The following is a 13308-nucleotide window of genomic DNA, read 5'->3' on the forward strand; positions in this document are numbered from 1 at the left end:
CGCAGATTGAATTAGGCGTCACGCTGAATTACGTTGCCTTTATTCGCCCCATCCCTCTACTATCTTTACTCCACACCCCGAAGAATTCAAGGCCTCGCTACATATTAAACCGATAAATTTGTCATCTAATGGGTCGAGACACTCGAGTAGAGCGAATGTTGGAAAATTATCATTAGGAGCGTCGTGTCAAATTTCAGAGGAGGCCAATTCTGCCATCTTTTTCACTCGACTCGCTGCCCAGGGGACACGTCCCGAGATGTCCCGTTAATTTTCATTCCAAGTATCTCCTCAGCGAACAGGCCTGGTACATTATCCAACTGTATTCTTTAGCTTTCGCCATCTCAATTCCCTTCTTTTCTTCGAGGTACAGGTGAGTTTTTTTACAAACAGGTAATGTTATTGGGATCTACGCTCGGTACCCTGAATCGAAGGGCAAAAAACCAAGAAGCTCTAGGATGAATAATACTGGTAGTGTATAAATAAACGAAAAGGAACTTTATTCCAAATGACAGGAAAGCGATGAAAATTAACTTGAAACGAGATCCCATTCTATGTCTTTACTCGAGGGCAGAAAAAAACCGTAGACTTATTCGATGCACTTAGACGTCTGATTTTCCGACAGCCACCCCTTCGTTGAATCGCTCTTATTACGAGGGATCGGGGTTGTTATATCGATAGTGTAAAAGGTTACACCAGCTGGAAATAGACGACGGTAGAACTCTGTGTCAATTAGCAAATATCACGGATCAAATTCAAGTTATCTTCTCTTTTCTCACCTGGCAAAAAGCTCGTTCAAAAGCCTGACCAATTCCTCGGCGGTGCACTGGTCGGACAATGAGGTGAATCCGCAGATGTCCGCGAACAAAATGCTGAAAAAGGCAAGAGAGAAAAAAAACAAATGAGAACAAAATTCGAATGCAGCCAAAGTGAAATTCGAGTTCTGAATTCAAAACTGAATATCGACGGTGAACAGAAATCGAAATCCAATTAATGGAGACCCTCCGAACAATCGTACATATTCGTAGGGCATCTCTATTTGCGATCGGTTAACAAACACGATCGATAGGCTATAACCCCGGGCGCATTCTTCAGTTTCGTAACTGGAATTTTATTTAGTTTAGAAAATGAAGAACGCTCGGGGTGTACCGGTAGAGGGGACCGAGCGCTGAGGGAAATCAACGAATTTCGCACCATGCGTGGCGTTCTCAGCGAGCGACAATTCTCGTTCGAGTTCTTCCGTTTTCCCCTTGAAAATTACCTTGCACCCGGCACACGTTCCCCAAATATACCTTATAACTCACTTGAACGACCATTCGGGTATCGTATATCTAGTTGGGTATACCATGTATGTATGTATTTATATACCCGGAGCTTCCACCATTTATTTGGGTAGCAAAATAATTGACGTACGTTCGAAGGGTAGCCCCCCGGGCACCCGAATTTTCACCAAAATAATCGTCCCGAAATTGTTTTCGGATTTTTTACCCCGCCTCCGTTATATCGCTTGAATTTTTCCCCCTCGCGAAGCTACGCGGGTACGTATCCAGATATTCCTGTCTCACCTGACGTTTTCGTGTCTCTGAATGTAGATTTTGTGAAACATCGTATCTTTCGGTTTGCCGGCTATGTCGGCCTTCATCTCCATGGCTACGTGTCTCGGTAGAACGCTGAGGAGGAGTCTTTCCTGCAAACAGAAGAAAGATTCCCAATAATAACGGAACGAAAGATGAATCCGAAAATGGTCCGACCACCTTCTTTGTTCTTCGAGCACGTTAACGTTCGCATTACGACGCCTCTTGTTCGCTATTTCCTATTAGGCACGTATAGGAGTCAAAACGTGACACAAAATCGAGACGTGGCGTTGCTCGGCGAAGTCAAGAAACGCGGTTTTGGTATTGTCTCGAGATTCAAATCCCCCCTACATGTATGCTCCGTCGTAGTTTGACGTGACATTGAAACGCGACGTCGAACAACCAAACTCTAAGCGTCGCTGCGGTACGGAAACTCATCAATAACTGTCTCAAACTCGATAACTATTTCAACAATTTCGCTGTTCCTTGGTTTAAAAAGAGAAAAAGAGAAAAAGAGAAGAAGAAAAAGAAAAAAAAGGGAAAATGCCCTCGAAGAAGAAGCTCGTATTATATCGAAGGTACGTACGTGGTCTATCCTCACCGTTGGGACTGGTCGAGGTGAGTAGAAAATGCTCGACTTATCGTTAGTTACGTGGCTCGCTGAGGGAGTTCTTCAAGCTCTGCCCGACCGCTCGCCGATAGAAAAGCGAAGGCCTCGCGGTTGTAAAAGGTGGCAACACCACTCGCGGCTTGACGGACGACCGCGGCTTGTCTCGTCGGTGGGTTTTAGCGGAGCGACGAAAAAGCAGCTCAACGACCGCTCCAACGTGGATTCGCCAATTAATTTTCCACCCGTAATTACAAACAGTCGCTCGCGAATCCCGGGCACAATTGCCTCGGAGGTAGTAAAACACGCGGTGTATTATGTAAATTATAGTTGGATACCTATTCAATCGAATTTCAGTTGCAGCTCACGGCTGTTCCAGGGATTATGTTACGGGAACCACGGAGTTCGGTCCTGGGGGCGCGAGTTTCTGAATTGCGCTAATAAACCGCGGCGGCCACCCGCATACGCTATGCGATTCGATCGATGCGCCCATCGATATCCGACAAATGACGTCTACGCGCGGTCGGCATTTTCGGACGACGTTACACCCGATTTTTGTATTAACATCGAACGAGTAAAAAGTTACGCCTGTCGTACGATGAATAAATATAAGCCTCGTCGCACGGAGCTACTACCAATTACTACTTAATGAGGAGGTTTCCCTTCGCGACGTCCGACGTTATACCTATATACGAGTGTGTAGCTGGGATCAAAGAGGCTTTATTACCAAAATTATACGACGCCGAGATCAGAGGAGTTAATCACCAGGAGCGAACTACCGAGGAGGTCTAAATAGGGAAGGCAACGCGCGGAACGGTAAAATATCTATTCGCTGACGTGGCTATTATAGCAGGACTTGATATTACATCATTCCGAGCGTCTTCGGCCCGCAAGTTTTGCGGGCCTCGAGTAATTGCTGTAAAGGGAGATCTCTCGATCCAAACGATCCTCGAAACGACCTTGGCCTTCGTTGTAATCCGCTATCCTCCGAATCCAAACCGTGGGGAATAAGTAAACCAGATTCGATGATCGTTTATGGGAAAAATAGTTCGCCGAGCGATCGATCAACGATTCATACGTTCGTATCTCTGGACGGAATTCCGCGCGGTCACGTTCCTCGACGGACAAACGTCTCTCGCGTTCGGGCTGCCTCTCCGGCTTTGATCCGATGGCGAGACATCGATCGTACCGTTCGACCCCTTAACTTAATTACAACACCGCGAACCCGACGTGTAGGATAACCTGCCTGGGTTCGAAATCATGGTTCGCGAGATCACGCGTGAAAACATCACGGAACAATACGGAATTCACGCCCACTTTCTTGGCAAAATTTCGCGATGCCGCCGCGTCGAATTCCCTGGGTAGAAAATGGAATATGGGTAGAATACGGTGCAATCGGTACCGCGGGTAGAATCCATTTCCTTTCACGTATCATCACGTATGTTATGGAACTGGTGCGCCTGAAATTTTAAGCACCTCTCGTCGCGGGCTCCGGGAACCGCGCGTAAATATCCAGTCATCCGCTTCCGAGATTAATTATATTATGAATAATTAATCGAACTATTGATCAATTTCAACGGGGACGTGATTCCGGTCACCCCGACAACGTACCCCGACTCTGATTGTGCACCTGTACCGTCCGACGGACTTTCCGTCGCGTCGATCCGCGTTACGACTCGTTTTGTTACCGCGCTATACGACGTAATTAATATTTGTTAAAGTTGTTTGTTCCACATATAGACGGATACCTGCTGTTGGTTCTCCCTCTGTGTAGTTAGGCGAGCCTCGACGCATTGCCTCGTCTCGAGGAAAGCTTGTCTCTGAGCCAGTTCGCGAGGATGATGAGTCAGCGCGCCGGCGACATTGGTGCCACCGACGACGACCAGAGAGCTGAAAAGCTGCAACAAAAATGAACAAACATTTTGGTTCCGTTAGACAGAGAAATGCATTCGTTCATCGATCGACTTCTTTCTCTTCCGGAAATTGCGTACACGGTATCATCGCGTTTGAGCTTTGAATGCCCACACGAATATCTGACGAAATCCCCGGTCTACTCGGACGTTTCGCCTCCCTTTATTTCCGTTCGTCGACATCGGAGGAAAAAATATATCGCGGAAAAATCTCGAATCAGAAAAATCCGATGAAAGTATCCCCGGCGAAGTTTCGCTCGGAAGAAGTTGTTCGTCGCGTAAAGCTTTCGGCTGCTTGTAACTCGGATCAATTTTACGACGGGGTTTATCGGCTGCTGGGTCGAAGGCGCGAACTATACCATCGTGGAATTTTGGTCGAAAATTTCCACAATCGTTTCAACATCAAAGCTCCTGTTTTAATTTCGGCTATAATTCAGCGGTGTACCTGGTAACTTCGCGCCACCGGCGATAAAGACAAATTCTACGAAATCGCAATTTTGTACCCGACATCGGTTTACGGAATTGTAACGAGGATCGTTGATTAACTCTTACCGCCTCGTTACCTCGACAAAGCCTTCCCTTTTCCCGTTTCCCTCTTTCGTCAGCCCCACTATCCCATAGATCTAATCTTTTAACATTAGTCCAGAAATTAACTATCGAGCTGCGGGCTCGACGGCTGCAACGTGAGACGCGTGCGATTATTTCGACCGTGTTATGCTCCGTGAAACTTGATTTCCAGATTGAAAATGATTTCGAAATTAATCACCATTTACTCGATATCGATCGAAATAAGGTGAAGCTGAAATTTCGACTCTGAAATTATTGAGGCTACACGTCGTACTTAATATCAATGACGGGCTATTTTCCCGTGGGCACGGTTTATGAGAACGATCGATAACGCTTGGAAAATCATAAGCTTCTTAACACGCGATGTCCTAATGAAATTATAAGATCGTTTCGTTGCCCCTGAACTTTGAGCAGCCCTCGATAAAATAATCGGGGCACTCGATCGCAACGCTGCCGCTGCATCGCATGACCGGTGGCTCTCCAGTTCCAGCCCTTGTTCGAATCGACGCTGAGGGCTGAGCGCCGAGGAAACACAACTCTTATCAAAAACAAAAAAGGTAGAAAGGAAAACAGGAAAAGAACAAACGAAGCGAGAAGCTAAGCGTCAACCTTCTACTTCTCCGTTCGCTTCATCGTGTGTAACAGGAGAGGGTGCGAAGTAAGCGCAATTGACTCACGTCGTCAAATTTCAACGCAAAGAACCGTTTTTCGTAGACTCCGCCCTGTGAAAAGAGCTTCAACTATCGCCGAATTAATTGCTTCGTGGAGTTGGGTCCAGACGTTTCCTGTGGGATACCAGACGCGATAGATCTTCGTTCACTTTTTCCTACAGCTACCCCTACGTTTGCCGCATTTGTTTTGTGATTTCGAGAATAAAGAGCCGCAACCAATTACGCGGCGGCGGAGCGGTGGAATCACTGTCTCGCGGTGCACAATTATTTTCACATTCACTTATTTGTTTCTTCGTTTAGTTTCTGGTTGAAATACGCGCGTTATTACATTATCGTATCCATGTATAGACAGAGCTTCGTTAAATTATTAGTTTAGATTATTTCCAGCTCGTTAACCGAGCCTCAACGTCGGGGCTTTGGGGTAAAAGTTTCGCATTTTAAAGTTTCCCACGATTTCATTTGAAAAATGCAATAAACCGACCACGACTTCCCACATAATCCCGACGAGGTATGAAATATGTACCTACAAAAACGGAACTCATACATTATGACTCGTGATAATTATGCTCGAATTTATTTAAAAGCTTGAAAAAGCTTTAGATACAATTGTTCTATTTTCATAGAACATCAAGCCATGCGTTCACTCGGTGATTAGTTTTTTCAAATTACCGAGGTAAATGAGATATCAAGATCAAGGAAAAGAGAGAGATTCCAGTGGCGCGCTAATTTTGCGATCGTGCCGATCTCTCGCGTTGACGGTGAAACATTTCGACACGTGGTCGCGTGTCTCGCGATTTTCAAATAATTCGTCACTTCTTGAATTACTTTCGAGGTGCGGATCGATCGAGTCTGTTGGGATAAAGGATAAGAGGCGCATCGTTCGGGTCGTTCGATTCTCCGGTCGGAGACACTTTGGCACTCCTGTTAGAGATGGAGGATGGGACGAAGAAGGAAGAGTAATGATTCTCCCACGGGGTCGCTAACTAAATCGGTACCCAACTCCTCCTTTGTGGCCTCCCGTCTATACGTAGTCCGGCTGGTATGTGTGTTCCCGTTGGTATAGATGGCTACCGACTGCATCGCGCGCGTGTGTGTTAATATTAGGACACGAGTTCCGCGTAGCTTTGATCGACCCTGCTACCCTGCAGGACCACTGCGCAATGTACACCGTATAGACAGCGGCAAACCGACGACGATGCTTCTACAGAGAATGTAGCGAGCAATCGGACCTGCGACATCGTCCGGAGCTCTCCCGTCATTATTACTCGTGATTTCGCAAACGGACCTTCGCCTTTATCATTAGCAAACAACGACCGCGCCACTCGATACTCGAGAGTCAGTCCTGTGGTTATTTTTTAATTGGAAATAATTAGCACTGCACTCGCAACATTCTCGCGCGCTATACCTACCCCGCGTCGTTTCGTTACAGCTTCGCTCCGTTTGGTTGAATTTTTCCGTCTCCGATTCATCTTCAATTTTGGTGCTCCCAAACCGAAAAACTTCGTGCTGCCAAAAATGAAGACGAGGGAATCGCGTCAGTTTGACTCGCAATAAGTGAAACGATCCTTTTCAGGGGTACATCTTTCCGGCTGGGAGCAGCGAAATAATCATTCCAGGTATTGAAGTAGTTCGGATTCTCTCGCGTTTAACGAGAGGGTTGAAAATGTCGACTCGCAGCTTGAGATTAGCCGTGTTACGAGCATACTGCAGTCGCGGCGGTTGATTTGTAAGTTAAACGGGGGGAAATGGCGTAGCGAAGTCGGAAGAATTCCCACCTGTTTAGGTATGTCGATAAAGAGTTGTCGGATTATAACAGAATCACTGGAATATCGTCGATTCGTTTGTTTTGCAGAAACGAGTAGAGCCGTTGAGCTTGAAACGAGAAGCGGAATATAATTACGTCAGTCGGATCCAGAAGGATCAACGATTTTTATCTCCATACTTTACTCCGGTGCCGCTTATCTCTCAGGTGCAGTTACAAGCGGCATTAACATCTACTGCGTCGGTATACATGTCAAAAGTGAAGCCTCGCGTCGGCATTCAACGTAGTAAGTAACTCGAACCGACCGAAGTGGAGAGGAAACAAAATCGACAAGAAAGTAAACTAACCAAACTCATCCGCATCGAAGGAAATGTGTTTGGGGGTAGCTATCGTCGATGTGAAAGTTTCCACATTGCGAATGATGTAAATCCTAAGCAAGCTTCATTATACGAGCTTTTGTTGTTCTTGCCCAGACACGACCGCTTTCGTATTGTGTAGCTACTATTTCAATTGCTCGCTGCCGTCCCTAATGTTTCCCCAAAATTGTTATCGCGCGATTCAAGTTTCACAGCGACGGGTACGCAGCAGCTGCCGTTGATTTTCCACTGCAGATTTTACTACCAGACTTTGAGACTTTCTCACAAAACAAATATAAACTCGCCTAAAACAGAACGATGTGTTTCCGGACTGGGGAACAATTGTTATCCGAGGCATGATGTTTAATATCCCAGCAGCGTCGGGAGGCCCCCGTCCGATTCTCGTATCGCCGGCTGATTAAATACTACGTCAATTTTCTATCCGTCCTCAACGGGCCCTCGAATCTTTCGGCCTCCGGTCTCGCCTCTCAACGGAGAGTCGACCGCTTCCTCTCCCCGGTTTTCCCGCGCCGTTTTTTCTTTTACTTTATTTTTTGGTTCCTCACCTCAGGCGAACGTCGTTCGAAGGAGTTCGACGCTTTGAGAGAGTCATCCGGAGAGCCCCCGTGGAGCTCTGAGTGATAAATTCAATTTTTCATCGTCCGGGACACACCCCTGACGCTCGCTTTCATTTCTCGCAAATTTTGATCACCCGCGGTTACGTCGAGATCACGTCAATTTTTCACTCGTCATCGATCGCATCGGCTCCGCAAGAGCTTCCAGCTTCCAGCTTCCCCGCAATTATCTTCACGCGTATATCGCCGCACCTGTATAAATAGGTAATTTCGTGTATCAACCCGTTATCGTTCAATAATGGAGAGCACTCTCAAAGATGGATAGACCCATCCGACACTCCGCGGAGCTCGATAGTTTCGCGGCATGATCTCGTGGTTGGAAAATTAGGAACTCGATCGTGAAGATTAAGCGAGGCGATTCGTCTCCATTAATACGCCTTACCCCTTAAACGACAAACTGGGATTCGCCATTTTCACCGACTCCCCGATAATCCATTTTTCCCTTTTCATTTTTTTCCCTCCGCGCGGTACGCACGAGGACTTCCAGTTTTCCAGCATTTCCGCGATTGTTTATCTTTCGAAATGAAATTTCGGTGGAGCGCTCACTTTTCCTTTGATTGAAAGTCACGCGCGTGGAACGAAAGCTCGATTATTTTTTTTCATACTCGGTTATTAATACATTATTGTTGCTATGAAGTGAGGGGAACGAAATTGTGTGCGAGCTTGAATACGGAGAGCGAGGTAATTGGTGGAAGAGGTGGCCTCTGTCTCAACGAAACAATACGCCCCAAGCGTCAGAGTCTTCTGCGAATGACAAGCTGCAGGTCAGAATATAGCCCTAATTGGAATTGAGTCTGTTTCGTTTTTCGTCGGATCCAGCGAACCGAACATCGCGTGTGTAGAATTACGGAGATTCGCCGTTGAACGGGTGAAGAAAATGGGGGGGGAGGGATGGAAATCGAATGAAGTATAGGAGTAGGGAGAGTGGTTACGCGAGTGACCCGATTGGGGGGAGAGAAACATCTTCCGTCTGCGTCACGTGGGACGATTGTTTGTCGAATTGATTCGCGAGAGCGAACGCTTGATTACATCGGTCGTACGACGGTAGCGGAAAAGACGAATCGATCTAACCACGGAAATATGATAGCCTTTTGCGTTCGATCGGTGAAACGGCAAGACCCCGGCCGATCGAATTCGTACAACGATCGTACTCGATACCTTTGTACTTCGGGGAGCTTGGACAGTCTCCTTCCTTTTTCCTTTTTATTTTTCTCCAGCGATCGTAACGTAAGAGCAATGAAAATATTACGAGAAGACGGTAGCCTCCTGGGACTTCGTCGAGTGGCGAATCGATCTGTGGGCCACGCAAAATACGCACACTGCCCATATTTTTGCATCTTTGAGAGTTTTTCAAAATTTATTCCGCACGCAGCGTATATCCCACCAGCCCCCGCCCCCGCCCCCGCCCCCGTCCCTATATCTTTTCATCCCTCGCGCTCTAACAATTCCACGCGGTAAGCTACCTTCGGAGTTTCAAACGCTTATGCCAGCTTTCCGAGGAAATGGGCGTAAGCCCAGACACAACACCATAAACGGGCGATCTGCCGCGTATTCGGAAAATATGATACGACGTATCCGCGCCCGCGCATCGTCATCCCGTTAATGACAAATAGAAACGGGGGGAAACGAATGAAACCGAACACCGCGTCGAATTCGGCGGGCGTGATAATTTCCAATTTGCGGGGGATCAGAGGGAAGAAAAATAATTCGTTGATAATTCTTGATAATAATTGCAGGAATGAAAATGTGAGCTTGGGGCCGGCGTACGGAAGAACACCGTCGACCAGCCAACTGTCCCGGGCTTTAAAAAGCTAGAATCACCTCGAGGCTGGAGGATTTCGCAGCTTATATGCGAGTGACGAGTCTGCGGGACGAGTAATTACATTGGCCGGCGACGAGAGTGGTCTCGAATTGTTTCTGTCGTTGGTTGGAACGTCTCCCGACTTTCACAGAGCCAACTAACGAGGAGACGACGCAAAACAAGAATCGGAGCTATAAAATGACGATGACGAAGAAGAAAAAGAATACTCCGACAATAAAAGTAAATGAAAGACTCTGTTCGTTTTTATCAACCCACCGCCCGCTCATTCCAAATCCGAAATCAAAACTTGTTCACTTTACGGAATTAACGCGGTGTACCACCCTGAATTATCGAAGCGGTTATTCATTCTACCGCGGCGGAAAATGACCGACGAATGCCTCGCCGGACTCGATCAACGCCGAAATTGAATACTCGGAGCGAACTAGATCCGCCGAAAGTTTACTTCCGAAGCCAAAACCGTTCCTTCACGGAATTCAAATGTAACATTCCGCCCCCTTCGCGCCATGAGTCGTCGTATAGTTTTTGCCGCAAACATCACGAGTTACTCGCTCACGCCGCGTAAGACCCACCCGATCCACGTGAAATCTTCGCGGGGATCCTGTTTCGCGGTGAAATCTTTCTCGTCAGATTTCATCTGCTTTTTGATATCGAAATCCTTCCCCCGGGAGAAATATAGTACGCGAGGAAAAAAAGGAGGAGGGGGCAAAATATACGAGAGCTTTCACGATCGGTCATCGTTATTCCGATGCCCGCAGAATGAGGAGAGAGGAGAAAAAAGAGCATTGTTCGTTTGAATTTACATAGAGCTTTTGAAAAGCTTTTGCTCCCGTGCTGTCTACGTACGGGGAAAGATTGACCGCTGGTCAGGCATCTGCACGCGACACTTCTGGACCAAAAGGTGAATTAATAACGTAGTCGGAGGTACGATAGCGTCGGGCAACGGTTAAAGCTCGACTAATCGCGTGCCGTTAAAGGTTGAACGTGAAAACGTTCATCACGCGATATTGATCCCGGAATTGCAAGCTCATTATTTGGAACAATGCAGCACAAGCCGCAGGTCACGCGACTAATGTTACCTTTGAAATAAAAAAGCCCGAGCACATCGCTCGCGGTTGACCTTTTATTAAAAAAGGGACGAGCTAGATCTCGTAAATTATACGGAACGTCACCGTGACAAACAAGCGTTCGCTTCTTTCGTCGTTTACTCCCAAAAATATGCAGTTGGCGATGGCCAGCTAACAACAATCAACCAAGGAATCGCTGATGAACAATAAACGCGATTTTCTCGTTACATCTGCGACTCGACCGACTGTCTTCTACGAGTTACGAAAGTGAAAAGACTCTTTTCTCTGTCTTCTAACTAGCGTCGATATAATTCCCAAAAGTAACGTCAAATTAGCAATCTCTTTGCTCCGACGTGTGTGACGAGGGATCGGAATGAAGCGCCGGTTACTTTCGGACTTGACACGTATCTCGCGCCCCTGGATAAATTCACAACTCATAGCCAGAGAGCTTTCGGAATTTAGACCGTTTGCAGCGAAATTAGTTAAGACCGTGTTCGTTGCGAATGCTCATTCACGACCCAACTCGCTTTGCGAATTATAACACCCCCCTGTGCTCCGCCTGTTCAAATATTTCTGGGGTGATTATATTTTCATGATTCCTCATCCGCGTGGTCTGGATACACGCTCCCTAATAATCGTCGCGCTATTCACGCCATATAATTACCGAAAATGCACGCGCAACATCCATGCATTGAAACTTGTGACCCGGATCTTTGACGTTCAAAACATTTTTCAATATCAATCGAATGCTCGATATTGTGATATTAAATTGTTTTTTGTTTTTTTTTTGTTTTTTTGTTTTTTTTTCCATATTTTCAGTGGAACGAGGGCCGACGAATGTTTCTCCCCGACTTCTTTTTCTGTTGGTTTTGCGCTTTTCGTACGAGGGGAGAGTCCGCATACGCGCGCCCGTATCTCTGTGTGTACGGTTATACGTAGAAATCTTGTAATAAAGTTTTTACCAAGGCATTGTCTCGCACGAATCGTTCCATTGTAAACGAAAATAGCTCTATACCCGGCTGCAGAATTTGCTGGAGGGTCCGTGGCTTGTCGTATTACAGAGTGCCGACGCGCATTTTCATGGTTTCTCATTCTATACAAACTCGATCTTCCTTTATGGTGCAGCGGCGTTGTTGCTATTGCTACCGAGCCGTTCGCTAGTCCGACAAAAGTAGACACTTTATTCAACGCTTTCGTTGACTCTCTCGTATTCCAATTACTCCTCAACGATCGGTTTCATTCTGACATTTTGATCGTAACTTCTTCGTCCTCAACTTCATCTTTCGAACGTTTCGCCAGTTGACGTAGAACGTCAGAAATGAACGGGTATCGGAATTCCATAGTAATAGGATAATGTTGAAGAATATTCAGAGAGCTTGGAAATTGCCTCGAAAATCGCAGTTCACCCACTTTCGAATATGCCATTGCGGTGTTCACCGCGACGATACAAACCAAAGATGTGTTTAATTTCACTCCGAAAAGCTCGTTCTCGCGACGTGTGGGAGAGAGAATTTCAATGGAAATGAAAGGAATTTCGGTCTGCAACCCCCGTTATTCCACCGTTTGCAAATTTACCTATTTTCTATAGCGATGCCCGTTGCAGCGTGTCGAGGGAAAAGCTCGCGGTACGAGAATACCGCAGCACTGACTTCACGTTCCACAGAACCGCCATTGATTCATTTTTTAACTACTCATTGCTTCATTCTTGACCAAAAGTTCTAATATACCCGCGCATGAAGTGAGGAGGCTAATTTTATTCTCACTTCCGCTTTGTCCTGTTTTTTTCCGCTATTTATTCGAACGATTATTCGTTGTACCTCATGCGTGCGAATATCTCAACTTCGTCCTGCGGAGTTTGAATCGAATTCGAAGATTTCGAAGATACACCGCGGGCACATCGTGAACGGTGTAGACATAGCTAAGAGCCCTTGAGATGCATGTGTTATGATAGGAAGGTATAGAGTAAACAAAGCGAGAGGCGATGATTCTGGAAAAAGTTTGCACAGTTATACGTATAATCTATATTTATGTTTTGAGAAGGTTAAACCAACTTGGATAAGTATGGAATTTTCAAGAAAATAACTTCCAGTTTAATATCGCATACGTGTATTCCTCGTCAAGTCGCTACTCTCAACTTTTATTTCGAGGGTTTTGAAAGGTGCATTCCTTCAAGAAGGTCTTCTTTTGTCCGGGAATGCATGAATAACGAATGATCCTGTTCAACGTATTCCTTTCCCTCTCCCTTTCTTGATTTTTTGAGTTCTTTTTTTTTTTATTTTTGGTCACCGATACCCACTTTCTTTATCGCTAGTTTTAATTCTAGTTTCAATTTTAGTTTTTTGC

At 46.1% G+C, this 13308-nt stretch overlaps 2 protein-coding genes across 2 annotated transcripts in view; one reads left to right on the forward strand and one right to left on the reverse strand.

Annotated features, from left to right (window-relative positions):
• The window catches only part of LOC105691561, a 78044-nt gene that overhangs the window by 24286 nt on the left and 40450 nt on the right, over positions 1–13308 (forward strand). The window lies entirely within an intron of this gene.
• LOC112694837 (adenylate cyclase type 5-like) overlaps positions 481–13308 on the reverse strand; it is a 43243-nt gene continuing 30415 nt past the window's right edge. Inside the window, exons 7-10 of the mRNA XM_048660199.1 lie at positions 3927–4076; positions 1563–1684; positions 777–869; positions 481–696 (exon numbers count right to left, since the gene is read on the reverse strand). Of these exons, the coding sequence (XP_048516156.1) occupies positions 648–696; positions 777–869; positions 1563–1684; positions 3927–4076 (414 nt within the window). The 3' untranslated portion in view covers positions 481–647. The remainder of the gene's footprint in view (positions 697–776; positions 870–1562; positions 1685–3926; positions 4077–13308) is intronic.

This window comes from Athalia rosae, chromosome 1 (assembly GCF_917208135.1).
Source record: "Athalia rosae chromosome 1, iyAthRosa1.1, whole genome shotgun sequence".
Lineage (NCBI taxonomy): Eukaryota > Metazoa > Arthropoda > Insecta > Hymenoptera > Athaliidae > Athalia > Athalia rosae.